General features: G+C 38.7%; 1 protein-coding gene across 23 annotated transcripts in view; it reads left to right on the forward strand.

Moving 5' to 3' along the window:
• The window catches only part of Mbtd1 (mbt domain containing 1), a 64,458-nt gene that overhangs the window by 26,607 nt on the left and 12,782 nt on the right, over positions 1-25,069 (forward strand). For 18 of the 23 annotated variants that reach the window (XM_036198377.1, XM_036198389.1, XM_036198393.1 and 15 more), the window contains 12 exons: positions 1,008-1,131; positions 2,429-2,511; positions 11,702-11,819; positions 13,810-13,944; positions 14,574-14,662; positions 15,134-15,368; positions 16,387-16,442; positions 17,461-17,565; positions 21,358-21,505; positions 22,937-23,019; positions 23,545-23,779; positions 24,247-24,324. In XM_036198377.1, coding sequence (XP_036054270.1) covers positions 1,008-1,131; positions 2,429-2,511; positions 11,702-11,819; positions 13,810-13,944; positions 14,574-14,662; positions 15,134-15,368; positions 16,387-16,442; positions 17,461-17,565; positions 21,358-21,505; positions 22,937-23,019; positions 23,545-23,779; positions 24,247-24,324 — 1,489 coding nt within the window. The remainder of the gene's footprint in view (positions 1-1,007; positions 1,132-2,428; positions 2,512-11,701; positions 11,820-13,809; positions 13,945-14,573; positions 14,663-15,133; positions 15,369-16,386; positions 16,443-17,460; positions 17,566-21,357; positions 21,506-22,936; positions 23,020-23,544; positions 23,780-24,246; positions 24,325-25,069) is intronic. The other 5 variants (XM_036198382.1, XM_036198384.1, XM_036198397.1 and 2 more) reach the window with 3 other exon arrangements.

The raw sequence follows: 25,069 nt of genomic DNA on the forward strand, positions 1-25,069 counted from the left end.
TCCTTGAGTTAATATCAAGGTAGAATCACCATTTTGATGAAAATGATATATTTTTGGTGTTTTCTGTCTTCGTTTGTTTGTTTTTCCCTCATCATGTCCTGTATTTTTTGTTGCTGGTGATAAACCCCAGCCTTGTGCCTGATAGACAAGTTCTACTTTGTACTTTTGAGTGTAACCAATTTGATACCTTAACCAAATATGTTTGCTAATATAACTCACCTTTTTAAAAACATCCATGAAATGAAAATCATTTTTTAAATGTATATTAGCATCTACAGAACCCTGGAGTGTTGACTGCTTGACTAAGTTGTTACCATACCATCTAAAAATTTCTTAAGGCATTAGAATACTGATTTTTGTAATTATCTTTTGTATGGTCACAGTTTTCCTCTCATTTAACTTATTGTGATCATTACATAGCACTGAAAAGTTATTTAAATCCCTCAGATGAAGGAAATACATCACTTAGATGTATTTCTATATTTCAGATAGACAGTTATCCTGAGCAGTGGTCTGTACCCAAATGGATGGCAGTTTGTCACACTGAATTTGGCCATGATCATTGTGTCATTGACATTTTGCGTTAGCACTAAAGGTATAAACCTCAGTCACTTGCTCTTTGAACATCCAGTTGTCTTCTCTTACCATATCAGTAGCAATGCTTCGCAGCTGCATGAGTGAGTAACACTGATTCTGTCTACTCTAAGAAGAGGTCAAGTATCCACCACAGCCTATATTTTAACATTTTGTGGGATATAATTTTTATTAACATATTAATTCGCATATTGCTGTTTTAGTCTGCGCCAGCTCTGCTGCCCATATTAGATAACTACATTGTAGCAGAACAAAAAGAAAAAACTCTCATGTTAAAATTCCTTGTATGTTTCCTCTGCTTTAATAATTTTCTAAACCCTCAATATTTAAGCAGAATGAGTAGTATGCAATCATGTTAAATTTCAGTTGTGGAGGGGTGAAGAATTCTATTTACTTAACTTTTCTTGTTTCAGGGTAAGCCTCCAACAAAGAAAGCAAAAGTCCTTCAGAAACAACCTTTAGTTGCTAAATTAGCTGCCTATGCTCAATATCAAGCTACCTTGCAAAATCAAGCAAAGACAAAAGCAGGTAATTCTGGTGAGTGTAATAAAAGAGAAATATTATTCATGTGACTGGTTTCAAGTGATAGCATTTTAACCTTGAGTTGCATTTGAACTGTATGTTTTTCTATTAGCACATGAAGACTGTGTGCTTCCTGGTATCAAGTGGTTGGTTAACTATTGTAGAAGGGAATAATTGACACACAGACATTCTAATGGGGGTGGTAGTGTGTTTGTAAATCCAAGTGGGACATCCCCAATTAGAAATAGGAAATTATTTATTCATAATTATATTAATATTATTTGGTCAAGTTCTTTAATCTTTATGAGAAAACAAGAGTTATGATGAGAGTGGGTTTTGAAAAGAGGGTCTTACTATGTGTCCCTAGAAGACTCTGATCTGGGGAAGGCACTTGTTTAGTGGTGGAGTACTCACCTAGTGCACAATTCCTAGCACCACCAAAAAATCGAAAATACTTTGAAATATGTCCAACTTAGGCACCAATAAAGTTGATACAAATGCCTGAAAATCCATGAAACTCTTGAAATCTCATATACTTTGGTAGCAAGTATTTAACCAGTAAAAGCTCATGTTATTTTGGAAAACAAAAGTTAGGATGAGATATGTGATGGGTTTTGAAAAGAGGGTCTTACTGTGTATCCCTAGAAGACTCTGATCCCCCTGCTATCACCTCTCAAGTGCTTTCAGTACTTTTCACCAAAAACTTTCTTTTTGGGGTTTGTTCTTTTGGGGTTTTGGTTTGGTTGGTTGGTTGGTTGGGTTTTGGTTTGTTTGTTTGTTTGTTTGTTTTAAGACAGGGTCTCTCTGTGTAACCCTGGCTGTCCTGGAACTCACTCTGTAGACCAGGCTGGCCTCAAACAAAGAGATCTGCCTGCCTCTGCCTCCAGAATCTCCCAGGTGCTGGGATTAAAGGAGTGTGCCACTACAGCTGACTAGGAAACTTTGTGGTAGTGCCCACCTTTAATCCCAGCACTCAAAAGACAGAGGCAGGTGGAGCTGAGTTGAGGCCAGCCTGGGCTACAGAGTTAGTTCCAGGAAAGGCTCCAAAGCTACACAGAGAAACCTTGTCATGAAAAACCAAAAAAAAAAAAAAAAAAAGGAAGGAAGGAAGGAAAGAAAGAAAAACAAAATAATAATAACAACAACAACAACAACTTTCAGTCTCGCAAGGTGTAGCTCAGCAGGTAAAAGTTTAGAAACCTGAATTTAGTCCCTGGGCCCCACATGTTCCCCAATAAATGTTAAATAAACAATGAACACTTTTTTGGAAATCAAATGTTGGAGAATTATAGTTAAGCTTCCTTTATTTCAGCAGTCTCCGTGGAAGGCTTCAGCTGGGGTAACTACATCAACAGCAATAGCTTCATAGCAGCTCCAGTCACCTGTTTCAAACATGTGAGTATGGAATTTCTCCCTTACCATGAAATGTGTGATCTTTAAATCTGAAGAAACATAACACCTCATCATCTTATCCTTAGAAAGGTTGTGTTATACCATAAAATAAAAAATGTTTCTCCTTTATTATTATTCCTAATAGCTAAGAATAACTTGTGTATTACAAGTAAAATCTTCATGTTAGCTCAACAAAAAAGCCCTTATTGAGGGCCTCTGAAGTGTTGTAGCTCAGTGGCAAGGTGATTGCATAAATCATTCAAGGCCCTGTGTTTTGCCGCCAACATTAAAAAAAATTTTTAGTTGCAGCAGTTAAGAGCACTAGCTGCTCTTCTAGAGGACTCGGGTTCAGTTCCCAGCACCCACGTGGTAGCTCACACTTGTCTGTAACTCCAGTTCCAGGGCTTCTGACATACATGCAGACAAAACACCAAAGTGTTTTTTAGTTGCAATATGAGTGATTTTGAACAATAAAAACTACTATCTCACCAGGCAGCAGTGGCGCATGCCTTTAATTCCAGCACTGGGGAGGCAGAGCCAGGCGGATTTCTGTGAGTTTGAGGCCAGCATGGTCTACAGAGCGAGATCCAGGACAGACACCAAAAGCTACACGGAGAAACTCTATCTCAAACAACCCAAAAAAAAAAAAAAGAAAAGAAAAGAAAAGAAATTACTGTCTCAGCCAGTTTCCATGTTAAACTATATGAAACATGAAATATGTAGTAGGAGTTCTGGAACAAAACTGGTTGGCTGCTAGCAGTATCATGTGGCTCAGCCTAACACATCCCAAGAACTTTGCGATTTGAACAGGTAATTTCTAAAAGAGGTGTCTTTCCTCCAGTTCTGTTTTTTGCCTCCAAATGTAAAAATCACACACCAAAGAAGCAACAGGAATGTTGTGAGCTGGAGTAAGTGATCTGTGTCATTAAAAACAGTTTGAAAGGTATTGTTTTCAGAGCATCTGATGTAAAAACAATGTGTCAATATGTTATTTCACTTTGATTTATCTTTGGTAATTTGCCCTAATATTTCTTAACCTGACAAGATTGATTTATATTTAAATACTGTCTACTGCGCATACATAAACAGAAAATAAATCAGTGCAGTTTTTTTCTCACTTAGCATTTTGCTAAGGGTTTTATTAAATAATAGCATGTGAACAAAACTGCATATACTTTGTTACTAGCTTATTAATTCTCCGGTGTAAACATATATTAAAGCCCGGTGCATTAATTTGTTGGTTTTCTTCCTTTAATGTACAAATGCTTTTTGTCTGTGACATGTTGTGTAAGAGAACCTAAAATGCAACTTTTCGGTGCTTATCCAAGAGTCGAGTGGATGATTTATGCTATACTCTTGATAATACAAACATACTGGGGAACAACAGAGTAACTGATGTGGTTGCATTATGTACAACAGCTACAAAAAGAACTGCAGAGCTGGAGTGTCACTCACTAGCAGGACACCTACCCAGCCACACATATCCTGTACTTAGCACTGCTGAGCAGAAAGCACAAACTCAGTCCTCACAGTGTTGCTCTGTGGTGCTAAGATGCTCAGAATTCCATAGTAAGTCTTCATCCCAGATTCCTGACACACTTATCTGTTGTCTCTTTTTAAATGGCTTTCATCTTTCTTTAGATCTTCTTTTTAATGTTTTATGTCATAAACTAGGTCAAGCCTTTTTATATAAGTAGCCAGAATATTTTAAAAATAGCATTTCAAGGTCCTGAAAGTGTATTTTAGTTCCTGTCCATGTCTTTGAACAGTTATACTGAATGAAGTTGAGTACATCTCTTAAAATAATTAAGTTGGTTGATTTTGCTTACAACTTTGCTATTTTAAGATTGAAATGGTCATAGGACAGATAATTCTACCTTGGAAATAAGTGCAATTCCAGAAAGGAATGGAAAAAGTGAATACTAAATTAAGAGATGTGGTTATACGAAGGGGAGTTGTTTGAATGGGGTTGGAGATAGTACTAAAGGACCTACTTTATAATTTAAGATTCAGTTCAGGATCTGGATATGGTAGCATATACTTATAATCCTAGCACTTTGGAGATGGAAGCAGGCAGATCCAAGAGTTCAAGGCTAGCCTCAGCTACATAGTGAGTTCAAGACTAGCAGTAAAGGATATTCTATGGCATAGAGTGGAGCAGCTAACTTATTAATAAGGGTAATGTGACACCTTCCTTCCTCACTCAGAATGAAGCATCTGTCGGTTGAGCCCATCCCTGTTCCACTCACTTTTTTTTTTTTTTTTTTTTTTTTTTGAGACAGTGTTTTCTTTGTGTAGTTTTGGTGCCTGTGAATCTTGCTCTATAGACCAGGCTGGCCTTGAATTCACAGAGATGCGCTTATCTCTGCCTCCCGAGAGTTCTGGGATTAAAAGTGTGTGCCACCACCACCGGCCCACTCACCTTTCTTTACTGCTTCCTCCTTATCAGAGAGGGAAAGCTTTGTCTTCCTACATTGAATTTGCTCTATTGCTTTGATCAACATTTCAGGTGAAGCCATTTGATTTAAGAGGTAGAACTCATGCTAACCTCGATTTTATTCTTCAGAGTCGACTCTCTAGTCTTCTCCTGGAGATCATTTTCTATCCTGTCTCTAAGAGAAGTTATTGGCTTGGGCTGTGGGAAGTCTCTTACCAGGAATAACTGGATGCAGAAGACCCTGTCTCAGCACCATCCCTCTAAGACTTAACGCATTCTCTAACAGGTTTTCTTCTTAAGAGACCCATGTCTGCTCTCTAATCCACTAGAGATTCTTTTTCAAACCTAATTTACAAATACTCATCTCTAACGTGTGATGCAGAAGCAAAGCTGTTCTGGTTGAAATAGGAGTTATGAGTTTGTTAACAGAATCCTGACTGCCTGGATTCTCCAGTTTAACCAACCTCTTCTCAAGTAAGGGTCCAAATACCCTATTGTCAGCACTTAAAATAGATATTTTCAAGAATGAAATTCTTTAAATTTCTGTAAGTGAAGTTCCACAACATACATCGTAAGACTAGAGAGATATTTCAGCAGTTAAACTCATACACTGCTCTTTCAGGACTCAAGTTCTGTTCCCACTACCCATGCTGAGTGGTTCAGAACTGCCTGTAACTCCAGCTCCACAGAGATCTGATGCCTACCTATGTCCTCCATGGGCACCTACATACACATACACAAAGCTACAGACATACATAAACATAATTTAAAGTAAAAATATCTATCTTGAGTCAAGCATTGGTGGTACCCACCTTGTAATCCCAACACTCAGAAGGATAAACCAAGTGGGCGGCCATTGTATTGGCAGCCAGCCTAAGATGTGTGCTCAGTACCAGGCCATCAAGGTGACATGGCATGACTGTCTAATAAATAAACAAAGACTCTTTGGAACCAACCTGGGCAATTTGATGAGACCTCCTTGTCACCAAAGAAAGAAAGATAAGTCTACAATGAAAATTGAATCCCATATTATTTCTTACCTAATAAAAATCTGACTCAGACTTCAGTCACAGCAAGAAACTATACTGATTGCTTTGGCAGAGCAAATTGGTCTCTAGTCATTGTCTACTTTACATTGGCAATCCTGAGTTGGAAATCACTAAATTGAATAATAAAATTTTTACTAAATCATAAACTAACCAGATACAGTGGCACATACTTGCTTTCCTAGGAGTCAGGAAGCTTAGGCAAGAGCACTGTGAGTTCCAGGCCAACCTGGCAGCAGTGTGAGACTATCAAAAACCTCAAAACAAGAGAGGGAAAATGTGATCGTTAATGTATAGTCAGAAAGCTGGCAGCTTCTTCAAAATCCTTTAGCTTACCTAGACCATTTCTTAAATAAAGCTTTACTACTATTTTGAGAAGCTGGGTTATAATTTTAAACTTATTTCATTTTCATAATTTAAAGTCCTTGGTTCTTTTTTCAGATTACTTTTGTTATTTTAATTATGTATATGTCTACATGTGAGTATGTGCACATAAGTACAGATGCCCATGGAGGCCAAAGATGTCAGATCCTCTGAAGCTGGAATTACAAGTGGGTGTAAAATACCTGGAGAAACAAACTGAAGTCCTCTACAAAGGGAGTATGCACTGAGCTACTTCTCCAGCCCTTTCTTAGTTCTTAGTTAGTAGTAGCCACACAAGGCAAAATTAAAGAAACAAACAAGAACCCATGATAATAATATAGAACTATATACCATTTAGATATGCTGGTGTAGATTCAGCAGATTCACAGGTATTTATCTGGATGGGGGACGGTTGGCAGAGAATTGAGATAGGTCTCTCACTACGTAGCCCAGGCTGGCCTAGAACTCATTCTTCTTGCCTCAGCCACCTGAGAGGGATTGTAAAGGTATGCCATCATGTTGAGCTATGCTATGACTTGGGATTGGGGGGGGGGGGGGGCAGTGCTGGGTTTTGTGGTAGCAGGTGGGAAGGGATGATTTATTAATTGGTTGATTTTTCAAAGCAGAATCTCTGTAGACGAGACTACTCTGGAAATCATGGCAGTCCTCCCGCCTCAGCTTCTTCTTGTTTGTTGGTATTAGAGACATGGTTTACCACACCTAGCTTATACTATGACTTTAAAGCTGAGTTTGTTTGACCTTTTCATTCTGCCTCCATGAGTATACCTTGTATCACTTATATAATACAGTCTTTCTGTTATTTTTTTCTGTGACCTGAGTGCAGGTTTTTTGAAGAAATGAGTTTTTATTAATTTACTTACAGCATGTGTCAAATATCCTTGTTTTGTTTTAATGGAGAGATGGCTCAATGGTTAAGAGCACTGGCTGCTTTTCCTGAGGTCCTGAGTTCAATTCCCAGCAACCACATGGCAGCTCACAACAGTGTAACTGCAGTTCCAAGGGATCCAACACCCTTACACATACATGAATGCAGACAAGACACTAATCCACAGAAAATAAAATTTTAAAAAAGAAGAAAAACAGAAGGCCTTTGTAGTAAAATTCATGATATGTTTTCTCAAATACATGTTTATTAGGAATATTATTCAACTAAAATTACCTTTTAGGTTGTCTCCCCCTCTGCCCTTGACTTACAGAACGAGAATGCCATGTGTCATCTTAGAGTATAAAATTTATTTCTAATGAAAATAAAACTCAGAGTTGGAGAGGTGGCTCAACAGTTAAGAGCACTTGTTACTCTTTCAGGGGACCCACAGCCTTCTGTAACTACAGTTTCAGGGGATCCAAACCCTTCTGGCTTCTGAAGGCACCGGGAACAGACACTTATGCAAGCAAAACATTCATGTACATAAAACAAAGATAAATAATTCTAATCTTTGTGGCTGGAGAGATGGCACAGAGGTTAAGAGCACTGGCTGCTCTTCCAGAGATCCTGAGTTCAATTCCCAGCAACCACATGGTGGCTCACAACCATCTGTAATGAGATCTGGTGCCCTCTTCTGGCATAAAGGCATACATGCAGATAGAGTGTTCATATACATTAAATAAATAGTAGATCTTTAAGAAAAAAAGAAAACTTGAGTTCATTTCTGGCACTTGGTGTTCCACCTAAACTAACACTAACATAAAATGCTTTCTCTACAAAGGCAGAGAGTCCCCACACTAAAAATCACCTGCCATAGGTTTTCAGAAAAAGCTAATTTAAAGGAAGCCTAAGTATATCTAAATGAATGTCTTAACTTTGGATTCTACCCAGAGTGGATTTTGTTTTTCTTTTGGTATCTCCTAATGATTAAACTTTTGTTTTATTTTAATTAGGCAGTTTTAAACCCAGGTGTGGTGGTCCATACCTGTAATCTCATCACATAGAAGGCTTCCTTGTTTGGGAAGCTGAGGCAGGAGGATCACAGCAAATATAAGGCTAGTTTGGTCTGCATACTTCAGGCCAGCCTAGGCTACAGAGTAAGACCTTGTCTCAAAAAAAAAAAAGCATTCAAATTAGTGACTTCTACTTTTTTAAACATATGTGTAGCATTTTCCTTTTGTATTTTCCTTGCACTCCCCATCTCTATGCTACTCTCACCCCCACACCACCCCAAATAGCTTCTGGTATCAGATTAAAAGGTGAGTATGATTTCTGGAGAGAACAGGTTGGAGTTTTTATTTTGTTTTGTTTGGGTAAGGGCAGAAGTTGAGATAGGGCCTTGCTATGTATCCCAAGCTAGCTTCAGACTCAAAAAGTTCCTGCCTCAGCCTCCCACGTGCTGTGATTACAGATGGGCAGCACTGTGCCTGACTTCTTTCCTTGTCTATTTTGACCAAACATTATTTCATCTTTTTCTAATAGGTGCACTTTAGTAATCAAGTACTTTTTTGTTCAGAGATGTAGTAATGGTGAATTTTGCTTTATCATGGGGATAAATTCTTTCTTGATTTCCTACCTGCAGCTTCAGGTCTAACCTCTGCCCATTTATACTCTGTGGTTATCAAAAGTTGGAGGTTAGCAGTGCTGTAGAAGGAAATTGTTATTTCTGTGTGCATCGTGTGTGCCTTTAGAGTCTGGATACCAGTCATCTGGGCTATTGGACTAGCTGTGAATATTCTCAAAGTGAAGGAAATAAGACTTCCTGCCAGGTTATTTTTCTTCAGATAGATAGGTTATCATACATTTGTGTTGGGGACCCCTCAGCATTTGGATTTGGCCATCTCTACAGGACCTGATGACAGCTTACTTTGCAGGGAAGGAGAGTCGCTCCCAGATAGCTCTCACGAGTGGCCCTGGAGCAGGAAGTGGTGGAGCAGATCTTCCTTGTTTGGGAGGAGCCTGAGGTAGACCTCGCATCCTGAGTCTGGAAGGTAAATTTGTTGTTACCTGTAAATGATGGTTCTGCTAGTTCATGCTATACCAATCCAGACTTCAGAGGTATCCCTCCTGCCAGCAGGAGAAGACAGATGACTTGAATGAAGATGGCTGTCAAGCCCTGGGTCATTCTGTCTTCCACACTTAAAAGATTTTTTTTTTTTTTTTTTTTTTCAAAAAAAAAAAAAAGGGCAGATTTATCTATGAAATCACTATCATTTCAACACATCGAGCACATACTTTGTTATAACTGTAGTGCTCTATCTTGTTGATGTTTGTTTATTTTTTTTCATAGAGTGAACCATATGGATTGGTTTAAGAGGGCCTAGCAGAACCACAACCTTACAGGCAAGAACAAATGTCACTTTCTGCTACTTTCTCCTATACCAATCCAGACTATAGGGACCAAACCAAAGATCTCCCACTCAAGTGAGCATTGCCTTTTTTTTTTAAAGTAAATATTGATACTTCTTTAATAAATAGCACTAAAAAGAATTTTCTTCAAAGATAATACTGAAGCTTTAAAAAAAAAATCAGCACAACAGATTGTCAAGTCTAGCTCAGAAAGGAGTCCTGTATGCAAATTTCATTTAGCATTGTGCCCACCTAACCTGTAGCTTCTCCGTATAACCACAGCTCTTCTCAATTAAAAAAAAAAAAAAAAAAAAAAATTAACAGATTTGGCAGTCAAGCAAAGAGTAGCTTCCCTCCTTGAGTTTCATGCAGCTTTGTGCATGCAGTTACCTGCACCTATCTTCTCTGGTCTAAGCCTTACAAAAATGAGTATATGGTCTTTGTATTTATATATGTTAGCTTAGTTTGTGCTATACATCTTCCTTCTAGCCTCTCCTTTTCTGATCATATCTGCTGGCAATAGGGATGGCCCTACAGTCTAGAATGATGTAGGGGGAGGTAGCAGAACCTGAGGGTCCAGTCTTCCTGTTTAAAAAGGAAAACCAGGCATGGTGGCACACACACCTATAACCCTAGCACTTGGTTGGGGGGAGGGCTGTGGCAGGAGCATTGCAAAGTGGAGGCCAATGTGGTATAATGGCAAATTCCAGGCCAACTTGAGCTACATAGCAAAACCCTGTGTCAAAAGGAGAGGGGATAGTTTTGTTTTTTCCTTCCCTCTTGTAAAGATGTACATGTGTTCCTTCCCCCATAATCACAAATAATTGAGATCGGGCATGTCTCTAAGTTAATAAGGTATACTCATTGCTTACTACTCAAAGAGTTAACCATTAACTGATTTTGTCTTTGGTTTCTAGATCTTAGTTCACTATTATTTGACATTCTGTTTCCTTTAGAAACTTGTAACTGTTTATAGAGGGCAGGAGTTAAATATTGCTTTAGACTGACTCTATTTTGGGTTACCATCAAAGTATAAGGGGCATTCCTTCCGTGGAATAAATACATTTTCCAATGTCCATATTGCTAGTTCATGTCTATGCTTGCTTATCTTTTAGTTTTGAGGCTGTTTTGTTTTCACCTGATTTATTCATATTATTAGGTCTTCTGGAACCTCACCTTATCCTTTTATTTATGTCCAGTGTTCTACATTTCATGGAAACCTGATTATCCAGGGCCACAGAGATTAGAATTATCAATACTAATGAATAATTATAAACTCAAGTACTTAGGCTTTATGCAGTTTAGGGACTCAGGAAAGGGAACGTTACCTTTTGGGGAGTGTGATTGTTATACTCTTAGGTAGTTTTCTCAGTTAGTAGTATGGAGACCAATGATCAACAGCTCCAACATTGGAAGTTTTCTTTTCATAGTAATTGTTGCATGAGAAACTTTGAGATAATAAGTTATTTAACGATTTACTGCAGGCCTCGTTTCCCAAATCCCTTCAACTTCCCCCTTAATGATTTTCCCACTGCTTTTTCCTGTCCGTCTGAATAGACTGTATTTACATTCTGTGGATTTAACTTATGTTTGAAATACAGATGCTTGTTTTATTTGTCCAGATCACATTGAAACCTGTTAATTGTAATTAATTTTTTTCCTACTCTTGGTCAAGATCTTTAAAAAGTAAGGGTTAAAATATTTTCACTCAGTACGCATTAAAAACACTAAATTCCTCAAGTCACCTTGATTTTATGATGTTAGCCAAGTTTGTAATTTGGGGTTTAGAATAATTATTACTTAAATGTCACATTTGGGCTTGAATTTTGAAGTCAGTGTGAATCTAATAGGTGCAGATTCTGTCTTCTGTATTGAATTTGTTCCTTATTCTGGCTTTCTCCAAGTAGAATTCTTTACAACAAGGAATAAGAAAATATGAATGGATTAAAATGATATTTTTATTTGATTATTCCATTATTGATGATACTAATTTTTAATGGTATTTCGTGATTGTGTTACTAAGATAATAATTTAATAATTTTTGTATGACAGGCACCTATGGGGACCTGCTGGGGTGATATCTCAGAAAATGTAAGAATAGAAGTTCCCAATACAGACTGCAGTCTACCTACCAAAGTCTTCTGGATTGCTGGAATTATAAAATTAGCAGGTGAAAAGCATACATGATGACTTACTAGAAAATGCCAGGGACACAAACTTGTTAAATTAAAAAGAGTATAAATTTTGCGGGTATTACCAAATAAATAATATATGTGTAGTAGGAGTTGGCAGATTTTTTTTTTTAATAAATAGCTAGACAATAAGCATTTTTGGATTTGTAGGGTTTGCAGTCTATTACACTACCATTTCCCCCACTTTAGCATGTGAACAACTGTAGCAAGATATAAACAATTGGATATAACTATAGAATTTCATTTGTGAAATTTCAGTATCAGAAAAATATCACATCTTTATTTGAAGGAAATATTGTTCTTTCTAGCTATTGTAAAAAAAAAAATCTTCCAGGCGGTGGTGGTGCACACCTTTAATCCCAGCACTCCAGCACTTGGGAGGCAGGGACAGGCAGATGTCTGTGAGTTTGTGTTCTGGTCTACAAAGTGAGTTCCAGAACAGCCAGCACTGTTACACAGAGAAACCTTGTCTCAAAAGTACAACAACAACAAAACATCAGCAGCAGGGTGACCTTGATCTCCAGCTTGTCTCCCTGTAACACTCTGAATATTGCTTTGCTATACTGCCTATAGCATTACCTAAAAGTGGGCTTGGTGCCAGGTGTGATGGCCAGCACTGGGGAGGTAGAGGCAGGTGGATCTCTTAGTTTGAGGCCAGCCTGGTCTATGGAGGTGTTCCAGATCAGCCAAGCCTATGTAACAGAAAGACCTTGTCTCAGAAAAAGACGAATGTTCTGAAGGAGTGAGGGGGTAAATTCAAGACCTTGTGTCCTGCTAGGCAAGGTCTGGCAGTAAGCTGCATCTCTACCCCCTGAAAATAATTCTGATTACACTTTCCTCTTCAAGAATCATCAGTAGCATCTTTATTCTTTAAGGTAGTCAGTTTGCAGCTTCACCCTGAAGTGCTAGACAGTTTTTTTGTTTGTTTGTTTTTTTAATAGCTTCCCCAATATAAATGATCTGTTAACATGAAGCTGTTCTCTTTCATTGGAGGTTTTTTTTTTTAATCTCATCCATGTCTTTGATCACTGTGGCAAGAGTCCAGGCTCTATGTTTTCTCCTATCCACTCCCATCCTAGGTCTTTTCCTTAAGACATTTGTCTACATAAGCATTCTTTAAATGCTTCTGTTGTTTGCTGTGCTATAATTCATGACAGCATTTATATCCCAGATGTTTGAGACACCTGCATGTAAATAGTTCAAAAGATCAGCACATTTATTATCAGAATTATTCCTAATTACTGATATTGGTTTTATATTTCTGTGTTTTCTGTTTGCCTCATATATCTTCTGAGTCACTTTGCTATTTTGGTAGTAAGCCTCAGAGAAGGCAAGAAAATCCCCCAAAAATTTATGGCCCAGCTAGCCTGGCATACACCGTGGCAGACAATAAAAAGACCCTATCTCAAACAGGGTAGAAGGGGAGGACTAACACCTGAGATTGTCCTCTGACTTGCACACAACCCAAAAAGAAAACTTTAAGAACTGTTTCAGACATTGATCACACTTAACATTCTAGCACTTGGGAGGTAGAGGGAGGAGCAGAAGGTTGTCTCCAGCCTTGTACTCAATTTGATGCCAGCTTCTTCTACATGAGATCCTATCTCAAAAGAAAAAGAAAACTACACATTCTCATGAAGCTATCTCACCATTTGTTTTCACTGAGGTGTTCCCCCTTCTGAGAATTTGAGCCATGCTCTGAAAAACTGTCTTTGTATTACTAAGGGATTCTCAAAGTTGGACCTTTGTCCAACAGGATCAGTATTACCCAGGGACTTAGAAGTATAGATTGTCCACCCCAATCCTTGGCATGGGAGGGAGCCCCTGGAAGGGACTACCCTCTGCTTATAAATAACGACAGGCAGTTCTGCTACAGAGGGAAAGCAGTTTGACACCATCACCTGGGGGCTGGCTGATTCATTGTAGTTTTGTTATCTTACTATGTAATGATCATTTTGTGGGTTTTAGGTTACAATGCCCTTTTGAGATATGAAGGATTTGAAAATGATTCTTCTCTGGACTTCTGGTGCAATATATGTGGGTCTGATATTCATCCAGTTGGTTGGTGTGCAGCCAGTGGGAAACCTCTTGTTCCTCCTAGAAGTGAGTAGTAGCCTCATGGCCATTTTATTTTATTTTAAACTTGACACTCATTGGTTTTAGAGGTATGAATATTTTGCCTGCATGTATGTATGTATGTATTCATACATGCCTGACCCCACTGAGGGCATTGGAGCCTCCAGAGCTGTGGTACTAGGCAGTTGTGAGCCACCTTGTGGGTGCTGGGAATCAAACCCCAGTCTTCCATAAGAACAGCATGAGAGCAACAGCAACAAGTGCTCCAAGCCAGTGGCCAATGCCCCAGCCCCATGCTCATTTTCAGTGTGTGTCTTAACAGTGTCTTACACACAATACCCTAAAGTGGGGTAGAAATCAAAATTTTATGTCAAATAGTTTTTATGTTAGCAAAACATACATACTTTCTCCATTCTTGCTACTTTTCAGTACCTTATTCATACTCAAGATTTCCAGAGAAACTTGTTAACCTTGTTTTTGGTTTTTTTGTTTTGTTTTGTTTTTGTTTTTGAGCTAAGGATCAAACCCAGGGCCTTGTGCTTGGTAGGCAAGCACTCTACCACTGAGCTAACCGCCCGTTAACCTTGTTTTGTTTTAATTACTTTGTAAAACAGTTCTATTTGCTAAAGGATAACTAGTTATTTCTTTTGTTTTAGCTGTTCAACACAAATACACAAACTGGAAAGCTTTTCTAGTAAAAAGACTTACTGGTGCCAAAACGCTTCCTCCTGATTTCTCACAAAAGGTAAAAATAGGGTCTTTATGAATTGAAGAGCTCTTTTAAAAGAATTACATAGAAGAATTTTTAAGGAATTATAATTTCTGAACCATTCAATATCAAACTATATGTTCAGAAAGGATGACTCATACTCATAATCTCAGTACTCTAGAGACAGAGGCAGAAAGATGGCCAGAAGTTTAAAGTTAACTTCTAGGCTAAAAAGTGAAACCCTGTTCCCAAAACAAAACAAGAGCCTGGCATGGTGGTATGCATGTGTAATCCCTGTACTTGGGAGGTAGAGGCTGGTGAATCTCCATGAGTTCAAGGTCAGCCTTGTCTGCATAGCAGGTTCCAAGACAGCCAGGGCTAGTGAGACCCTGTCTCCAAAAAAGGAAAATATATATATTTATTTAATATTGACAGGGCAATATTGAAACTAATTGTATTCCTTTGTCATGAGTCTCAGATGGGATTGTTTTCTGCTTTTGTTGGAAGGTTTCAGAGAGCATGCAGTACCCGTTCAAACCTTGCATGAGAGTAGAAGTAGTTGACAAGAGGCACTTATGTCGGACAAGAGTAGCGGTGGTGGAAAGTGTGATTGGAGGAAGACTGAGGTTAGTGTATGAAGAGAGTGAAGACAGAACGGACGACTTCTGGTGCCACATGCACAGCCCCTTAATCCACCATATTGGATGGTCTCGAAGCATAGGCCATCGATTCAAAAGATCTGGTAAGCAACTGTCACAAAACTTGAAAAAGTATCAGTGAGGTTGAATAAACTACTTGGTTGTTTCTACAAAGCTTAGATCAAAGGTAGAGTTCTAGTTTGACTGTTCTACTGTAATTACGGTACTAGTGAGTGCTCTGTGTCCCTTCCTCTTCCTATCCATTCAAAATAACAACATTTCATGCATGAAGCCATGGGTTTAATTTCTAGCACCAAAAAAAGAAAAGAAAAATTTAAGTCTGTTTTTCCTCACAACTACAATTATCTCTTTCTTTTCTTGTCCAAATCATTTAAACAATGTAAAAGGATCTCATTTCCACTTAATTGTCATCTAAATGACAAGATTAAGTTTAATTAGACATGATACTAAACACACAAAAATATTCTTCTAGAAATACCTACCAGTGCAGGCTATTGCAGGAGTGTCAGGCATGATCATCACTAGTTCAAGGACAACCTCAGCAGCTTAGTGAGCCCTTGCCTCGGAAACAGCTGGGGAGATCAGTGTTAAGAATATTTGGCAGCTGGGTGGTGGCACACACCTTTAATCCCAGCACTCAGGAGGCAGAGGCAGGCAGATCTCTGTGAATTCAAGGCCAGTCTGGGCTACAGAGTAGGTTCCAGGAAAGGCCCCAAAGCTACACATAGAAACCCTGTCTTGAAAAAAAAAAAAAAAAAAAAAAAAAAGGAAGTGGTAATATTGGGCATATATGAGGTGCTCTGTTCAATCTCCAGAACCACACCAAAATGGAAAAAAAAACTTCTGATGTTGTACTTCCCTTACTATGAAATTACCAGCATTGTAATTAACTGAAATGTAATAGAATGTGTACATTTGCTCTGAAGATAGAAAAAGCTATTAATATTACTCACCATCATAAATGTAGAAGACATGGTTTTTTTGTTTTTGCCATGTTTTACAGTATTACATACCTTGTGAGTTTGAACCCTTCAAGGAAGCATGGGTTTTTTTGATCTTCTCACAAATGCTGACAGATTAGTATGTAACTTTTCTTTGTAGATATTACAAAGAAACAGGATGGACATTTTGATACACCACCACACTTATTTGCTAAGGTAAGAAGTTTGTACAAGAGCCCTCATTTTTAAATCAGGTTGAAAGGGTTGTGGGGGATTTCCTAAGATTATGAGTATCACATATGCCCTCTTAAAAAATTAAAATCTGCAATCCTTAGATGTCACAAAAATTTTTTTTAAAGATTATTATTTATTTATTATGTTTACAGTGTTCTTCCTGCATGTATTCCTGCAAGCCAGAAGAGGGCAGCACCAGATCTCATTACAGATGGTTGTGAGCCACCATGTGGGTGCTGGGAATTGAACTCAGGACCTCTGCAAGAGCAGTCAGTGCTCTTAACCTCTGAGCCATCTCTCCAGCCCAGATGTCACAAGTTCTTATTGTGCTCATTCCTAAATTATGTGTACCTGTATAAATTCTTTCTGTTCCCTAAACAAAGGGAGTTACAACATTAGGTACATAGGAAAGGCATCTGGTAAATGTTTTCAGGTTGGAAATTTTGTATGTGTGTGTTTCAAGACAGGGTTTCTCTGTGTGGCCTTGGCTGTCCTGGAACTTGCTGTGTAGATCAGGCTGGTTTTGAACTCAAAGATCCACTTGCCTCTGCCTCCTGAGTGCTGGGATTAAAGGCATGTACCACCATCACCTGGCCAGAAATATTTTCATTATTAAAATGAAAACATTTAGGGTGCTGAAGAAAAAGAATTACCACAAGTTTCATGCCAGCCTGTGCTACAAAGAATGACCCTGTCTCAGGGAGTTGGGGTCAGGGGCACATTTATGGGCCAGGAAGAGATAGCTTAGCAGGTTCAGGTTCTATTGCACATCCTGATGCTCTGAACATCTGTAAAAAGCCTGGTGCAGATACCATGGAGTGCATGTGTAATCCAAGCTCCCTACAGCAAAATGGGAGGTGCAGATGGGAAAATCCGCCCAGAAGCTTACAGGTCATACAGCCTGCAGTACACAGTGCAGCAGACAAGAGAGATACCCTACTCAGCACACTAAGTAAATAATTCTAAAGGACATGTATAATAGTGTATATGCTTTCTGTAGGTAAAAGAAGTAGACCAGAGTGGAGAATGGTTCAAAGAAGGAATGAAATTGGAGGCTATAGACCCATTAAATCTTTCTACAATATGTGTTGCAACCATTAGGAAGGTAAGAGAGAATTTGTTCTAAATTGGAGAAATTCAGTCAGAAGAACCCGGTTTAAAATCATGAGGGAGCCTCAAGCAGATGTATTTTGAAGAAAGAAAAAAAAAAAAAAAAAAAAGATATGTATGTCTGGATCTTCATTGGGAAGAAAGTTACTAAAACTTTCTAATGTGTCAAGATCAGGATTTCACAATCCCTTTTCACCCAGAACTTTAGTGCAACCCATGGCATACAGGTGTTTGAAATACTTGTACAAATCAAACACCTACAGGTATCACAAATTTATTGTAAAACAATTCTTTGGTATATGTATAATTTCGCTGTTTATTAAAGACAAAATCAAATTTACATACTAATGAGATGGATCTGCTTGTTGTCTAATAGAACAATCCAAATATAGTTTTATTTGATACTTACATGCTGAAGAATGAGGTAAGAAATAATCTCAGAGCCAGGAGGGGGTAGCACATGCCTTTAATCCCAGCACTTGGGAGGCAGAGGCAGGCAGATGTCTGAGAGTTCGAGGCTATCCTGGACTACAGAGTGAATTCCAGGAAAAGCGCAAAGCTACACAAAGAAACTGTCTCCAAAAAAAAAAGTCTCAAAATCAGGTGTGAGGTAGGATATTTCAGGAAGCTTCTGTTATAACAGACTACACAATATAACATGAGGAAGAGTCTCTTTAGCTTACCCATATAGGCCATCATTGAAGCCAAGGCAGGAACTTCATGAAACAGAGATTGAAGAACAATTATTTTTTAAGGTTTATTTATTTATTATGTATACATAAGAGGGCACCAGATCTTATTACAGATGGTTGTGGGCCACCATGTGGGTGCTGGGAATTGAATTCAGGACCTCTAGAAGAGCAGTCGGTGCTCTTAACCTCTGAGCCTTCTCTCCAGCCCCCAATTTTTTTTTTTTTTTTTTTTTTTTTTTTTTAAGATGAAGTCTCACTATTCAGCCTTGGCTGTCCTGAAACTCTTTGTAGACCAGGGTGGCCTGGAACTCAGAGGTCCATCTGCCTCTAACCCCCAGAGTGCAGAGCTTAAAGGTGTGTGCTACCATGCCTAGCCATCAGCTGCTTTTCTTACACAGCTGGGACCTACCTGCCTAGGGATGTAACAATCAAGAGAATGTCCTACTGATGTGCCCACAGGACAGTTTGATAGAGGTAGTTCCTCAATTGAGGTTCCCTCTTTCCTGGTGATTCTAGTTTGAGTCAAGTTAAGAAAGACTAAATCAGCACGTTTAGGAAATGGCAAGTGGTTGATATGCATGCAATATGAATACAAAAAATTGGGACTGTAGATGTGTAGCTCAATGGTAGAGTGTTTGCCTAACATGTGAAAGGCTTTGGGATCAGTCCCCTGTACAAACAGACAAACAAAAAAATATGTCAACAGGGCAGCTAGGGCTTCACAGACCCTGTTTTGGGGGGCGGGGGATGTCAGACTTCCGAGTTGGTTCCACAGTTAAAAGCACTAATTGCTCTTGCAAAAGGACCTAAGTTTGATTCCCAGCATCCACATGGTGGCTCACGATTAGCCATAATTCTAGTTCCAGGCAATCTGATGCTATTTTCTGGCCTGCATCAACACCAGGGACATATGCTGCACAGGCATATATATATACAGGCAAAAACACCCATATACATAACTTTTTTTTTTAATTAATAAGTACTTTAAGTTTTTTTAAGAACAAGAGCTGGAATGTTTGCGATAAGAGTTGTGAACTAAGTGATTGATTACTTCTGAAGGACTAAAGAAGTTGCTGATGGCATGAGGCAAAGACTAGCTCTCAGTGAACATGTTCAGCATGGAGATAAAATAAATACTAAGACTCAGGAAGGGAGGCAAACTCCAGTTGGTCCTGAAATTGATAGTATCTGAGGTCATTGAAACAAAGCAAAGATCTAAAATCAGAAATGTAAGGGTTGGAGGTGAAAAGCCAACTACCAAAAGAGTTATAGAAGAATTAATAGAAGTGTGGATATTAATCAGTAGACTAGGACATGATAGTCTGGGTTGAATGCTTTTAATCCCAGCATTCAGAAAGCATAGGCAGGCTAATCTCTGAGTTTCAGGCCAGCCTGATCTACATAGTGAGTTTGTCTCACTGATAATTAATAGTTATTTGAGGAGGTAAGCACTGGAAAATAGACCGCTGAATTGAGAAAATAAGGTTGTCAGTGAATTTTGCAGTAGACTATCTAGAGATAAGGATAAAAACGGGAGAACAAGAAACTGCATAGTCTGTACCTTGAACTAGTTCAGAGTGCAGTCTCCTGAATTCACTGCAAACAATAACCTTACGCCTTTTGTGTTTGAACCTGTCTCAACTTTTTTGCTTTTTTTCCCCTGGTGCTTATGCAGGATGTAAAATATTCTCAGTGTGATGGAAATTAGGAAACATTAGAGTATAAACCATGATGTGTTTGGAAAAGATCTTGTGATAATTAAGCAAGATATAGAAGTTGGTCTTGTTTTAAAAAAAAAAATTGGAGAGATGGCTCAGAGGTTAAGGGCACTAGCTGCTCTTTGAGAGGTCCTGAGTTCAATCCCCAGCAACCACATGGTGGCTCACAACCATCTATAATGAGATCTGGTGCCGTCTTCTGGCCTGCAGTCATACATGCAGGCAGAACACTGTATATATAATAAAAATAAATAAATGTACTTTTTTTAATGTGGGAGGAGCTAGACAAGATGCTCTATAGGTCTGTAATTCCAGGCTTGAGAAGTGGGAGTGAGAGCATCTCAAATTTAAGTCCTAGTTAGTATTAGGAGGCAGGCGTGCTACTTATTAATAGCAGTCTGATGCATAAAGTGGAGTTAAGAGGACCCTTTTGTTGGGCCCAAGCAGCCTTAATTGTCGTAGAAGAGCATGGTAAAAGAAGGCAGGTTGAAACTTGAAGAAGGTAGAGGTTTAGCAAGATTATTCGCTATAAAAAGTCAGAAGAGAAAGAAAGCATTACCATGTTAGGACTAAGATCCTGTCACTCAACACTACATGGTTTTTGGTGGGGGGGGGGGGGTTGTTGTTGTTGAAGACGGGGTTTACTGTGTAGCTTTAGCTGTCCTGAAGCTCACTCTGTAGCCCAGGCTGGCCTAGAAGTCACAGAGATCCACCTCCCTCTCTGCTTTTGCCACTACTGCCTGGTTTTAGTGCATGTGTGTGCACATGCTTCAATCAACTTGAGGGAGTTGGATCTCTCTTTCCACCAAGTCCTGGGAATTGAACTCTGATCATCAGACTTGACAGCCAAACATTTCACACACTGGGCCCTAGGGGTCAAATTATTAAAAGAGTATTTCAGCTGGGCAGCATGACGCCATGCACTCGAGAGGCAGAACCAGATGGATCTCTGAGTTCGAGGCCAGCCTGGTCTACAGAGCAAGATCCAGGACAGGCACCAAAACAACATGGAAAAATCCTGTCTCAAAAAACCAAAGAGAGAGAGAGAGAGAGAGAGAGAGAGAGAGAGAGAGAGAGAGAGTATTTCAATCAGTTATTGGCCAAAGACATTGGTTTTTCCAAACATCTGAAGTCATCTCTGTATAATCTTGCTTTTCTGAAATCACTTCTGTATAGTCTTTGTTTCTGGTACACATTAACAGTCTATATCAGTTTCTCTTTATTGAATCTATTTAACATCCAATAACAAAGTGTTTTACTTCTAAAGTGCCTTTATATAATAGATTTTCCTTTCTTTCAGGATATCATTTAAAATACCATTTTTTTTGTAATAGTGGTGTTCACATTCAAGTACTTGGGATTCTCTTGATTTCAAAGGTGCTGGCTGATGGGTTCCTGATGATTGGGATCGATGGCTCAGAAGCTGCAGATGGATCTGACTGGTTCTGTTATCATGCAACCTCTCCTTCTATTTTCCCTGTGGGTTTCTGTGAAATTAACATGATAGAACTGACTCCACCCAGAGGTACTCCATCCCGGTATAAATACTCAGTTTTTAGTCTTGCTTTGTTTCTGTATAGTATCTGCTTATATTTAACATAGCCCTAATTTTCTTGTTGTGTGTGTATTTATACACAATATGTGTGAGTATGAATACATAGACTAAAACATGCAAGAGCTGTGGGATGCTCTTCAGTTGGACATTATGGTACATGTCTAAAATCCCAGTACTTGGGAGCAAAAGCAGGAGGATCACCCACAAGCTGGAGACCTGCCTGCTCTACATAGTGAGTCTAGGGCTATACAACAAGACCCTGTCTCAAAGTTAATATACTAATTAATTAAAATAAAACACAAACTTTATATTCTAGCTCATTTTAATAAATTACAGAAGTTTTTCCTGAATCTGTTCATGTTACAGTGTGTATCTGTATTTACAGACCCTCTAACATAGTGATCTCAATATGTTACTGTACACATAGCTTTTTTAAATACTTTTTTATTATTTTATATATATGGGTGTTTTGCCTTTATGTATGTCTGTATACGACATGTGTGCTATGTGCCTGATGCCTGAGGAGTCAAGAAGAGGGCATCAGATCCCCGGGAACTATAGTTACAGACAGACAGGAGCTGTAGGTGCTGGGAATTGAGCCATCTCTCCAGCTCCCATATGAGCATTTTTAAATGGATATTTATCCTACACAGAAATGAGGCCTCTGTCTCTGCCTCCAGAGTACTGGGATTAAAGGCATACATGACCACGCCGAGCTGTGTATCTTTTAAAAGGAAGTATGTCTTTAGCAGATCTCATGGTTTAACCAGTACCTTTGCCTTGAGTTTTTCTCTAAGTGGGGTTAAGGCAAAGCAAAGATTTGTTGAAAGTATTTGCTCAGCTAGTCTAATTTCTTTCACAAAAAGAAAAATAATCCGGAGTATTAAGTGTTAGACTGTTCTAAAACCTAGAATATTAGCCAGGGGTTGTAGCTCTTGGTGGTAGGAGCGCCTTGCCCAGTATGCTGAGGCCCTGGATTAGATCTCTGATGCCACCCAGAAGTCTATCTTTGTAGTAAACAAGAAAGAATCACTTCTGCATTAGGGTAAGGAAATATACACATGTGTCTGCAAAGGAAGACCTTGTCATACTGTGAAGCCAATATGCTCAGTAATGTTAGAACATGAGTTAGAATTTCGTTGTATCATCAAGTGAAATGTACCTTCTTTCAATCCCATACTTGCAGATGGAGAAGCAGGGAGAATAAGGTTACCTTCTACTACATAGCATGTTTGAGGCTAGCCTGAGCTATTTGGGACCCCAATTTCAAAAATAAAAATACAATTTTTAAAACAGAATAAGAAATTATATCACTTAAAATCTGAGATTTCATGTACTGAGTTATTTTAAGACTATGCTAATTTTAAATGAACTGTTGCCTAAACCAGTTGTATTTTTTAGGTTACACAAAACTTCCTTTTAAATGGTTTGACTACCTCAGGGAAACGGGCTCCAGTGCAGCACCAGTAAAACTATTTAATAAGGTAAATTTGAATGGTGACATGATCTTAACATAAGAATGGAAGTGATTCTTGAGACAAAGTTCTTGCCTTGGATTAGAATTTCTTAGTGAAGATTAACAAAAACAATAAGTATTTTCTTTGGGAAAAGATATAAGGGGGTTCTTTGTGCCAAGACTGATGTGTAGAGGTCAAAGGGCAAATTCGAGTCAGGATTCTGGGGTCAAATTCAGGTCACCAGGCTTGCATCTTTGCATGCTGAACCATTTTGTCAGCCCTAATTATTTGATCTTTAACCAGAAAGAAATGAAGATAAATACTTTCCCTGACTAATTCTTATATTTTGGGTTGTGAGCCTAGCCTTTAACGGCTGAGCCATCTCTCCAGCCCCCTTGACTAATTCTTAAATGCCTCCCTGTTACCATATAGTGGCAAAACTAAAGACTTGGGAACTTTGGGAAATGTTTTAGCTGTATCATCTGCTGTCCTGGTGGTAGTAGACTGCACTCTCCTGAGCATCAGTCTTTATACTTTGTTTCTCTGTGTCAGGATGTTCCAAATCACGGATTTCGTGTAGGAATGAAATTAGAAGCTGTAGATCTCATGGAGCCACGTTTAATATGTGTAGCCACAGTTACTCGAATTATTCATCGCCTCTTGAGGATACATTTTGATGGATGGGAAGAAGAGTATGATCAGTGGGTAGACTGTGAGTCCCCTGACCTCTATCCTGTAGGGTGGTGTCAATTAACTGGATATCAACTACAGCCTCCAGCATCACAGTGTAAGTTGCTAATACAGAAAACATGTCGATTTATAAAAACCAACTAATTCTTCAGAGGGCTATCTCATGTAAATCATCTTAAAAGCTCACAGGACAAGAACATATCAGTGTCTGAGGAGTTGCCAGGTAAGATACTAAGACTCAGTGATACCACAGAATTAGACCATGTATGCCATGGCAGTGTGAACTCAGTACCAGTTACATAGTAAATAGAGAAAACCAGAAGTCACCAAGATAAACTACACTATTGTCAAATTGAACATTGCAGGCTAAAAATGTTAATATTCATACATGTTATTGAATAGATTCTGTCTAGTAGTGAAGTGAATGGTTTTATAAAGACCAAATATACCCTCTAAAAGCAGTGTGTACTTCTGAAAGCATAGTGATCTTCATAAAGATAATTCATCTACTTTGTGTCTAGAATTGTCTTCTCCATTACCAATTTTTCCCTTTTTTTTTTCCAGCGTCAAGAGAAAGCCAGTCAGCTTCTTCTAAACAGAAGAAAAAGGCTAAGTCCCAGCAATACAAAGGACATAAGAAAAGTGGGTCACCATGTGTTTACATATATTTTCTAATTGTTAAGCAATTGAGGTCACAGTATTCTTGCACAGAAAATTACATCCCTGTGAGACCTGATGCTTGTTCATTATGTATTATGCTTAAAGGTGCAGTATGACATAAAAGGCAAAACTTTTTGATACTAAGAAACACTTTTAATTGACAGGAGAAATCAGATATTCTTTATCTGTCTGTTTAAAGCATCCATCACAGATAAAGAATAAAGCCTAAGATAAAACTTTTAATGAAGCAAAAAAGGCAGTGCTTGATGCTTACAGTAGCCATCATTCCTGCAAAGTACAGCTCTACACTATGTAGAGTGATAATCCTGAGAAATCCACATTGAAGGGCTGGGAACAGCTCCGTGGGTAAAATGCAAAGGTGGAAGCCTGATGTGGTGGTATACACCCTTGGTCCTAGCACTCAGGATGCAGAACCAGGCCAGTCTGTTTTGAGTTCGAGGCCAGCCTAGTCTATAGGGCAGGTTCCAGGACAGCCAGAGCTACCCAGAGAAACCCTGTCTCACAAAAACCACTAAGTAAGAGAATGATAAGCCTCCACAAGGAAGAACACCTCCCTCATACATGGGTATATTACATGTCTCAGGCACACACCAAAATAAGTGGGGGGAAATCTGAGTTGGTATCTAGCTAAGTCAGTTTTTAAATGTTTCCTGTAATGTATTCTTCCTTACAGTAAATTGTAGTTGTCATTATTAGCCACAATATT

The sequence above is a fragment of the Onychomys torridus genome, chromosome 8 (genome assembly GCF_903995425.1).
Source record: "Onychomys torridus chromosome 8, mOncTor1.1, whole genome shotgun sequence".
Classification (NCBI taxonomy): Eukaryota; Metazoa; Chordata; class Mammalia; order Rodentia; family Cricetidae; genus Onychomys; species Onychomys torridus.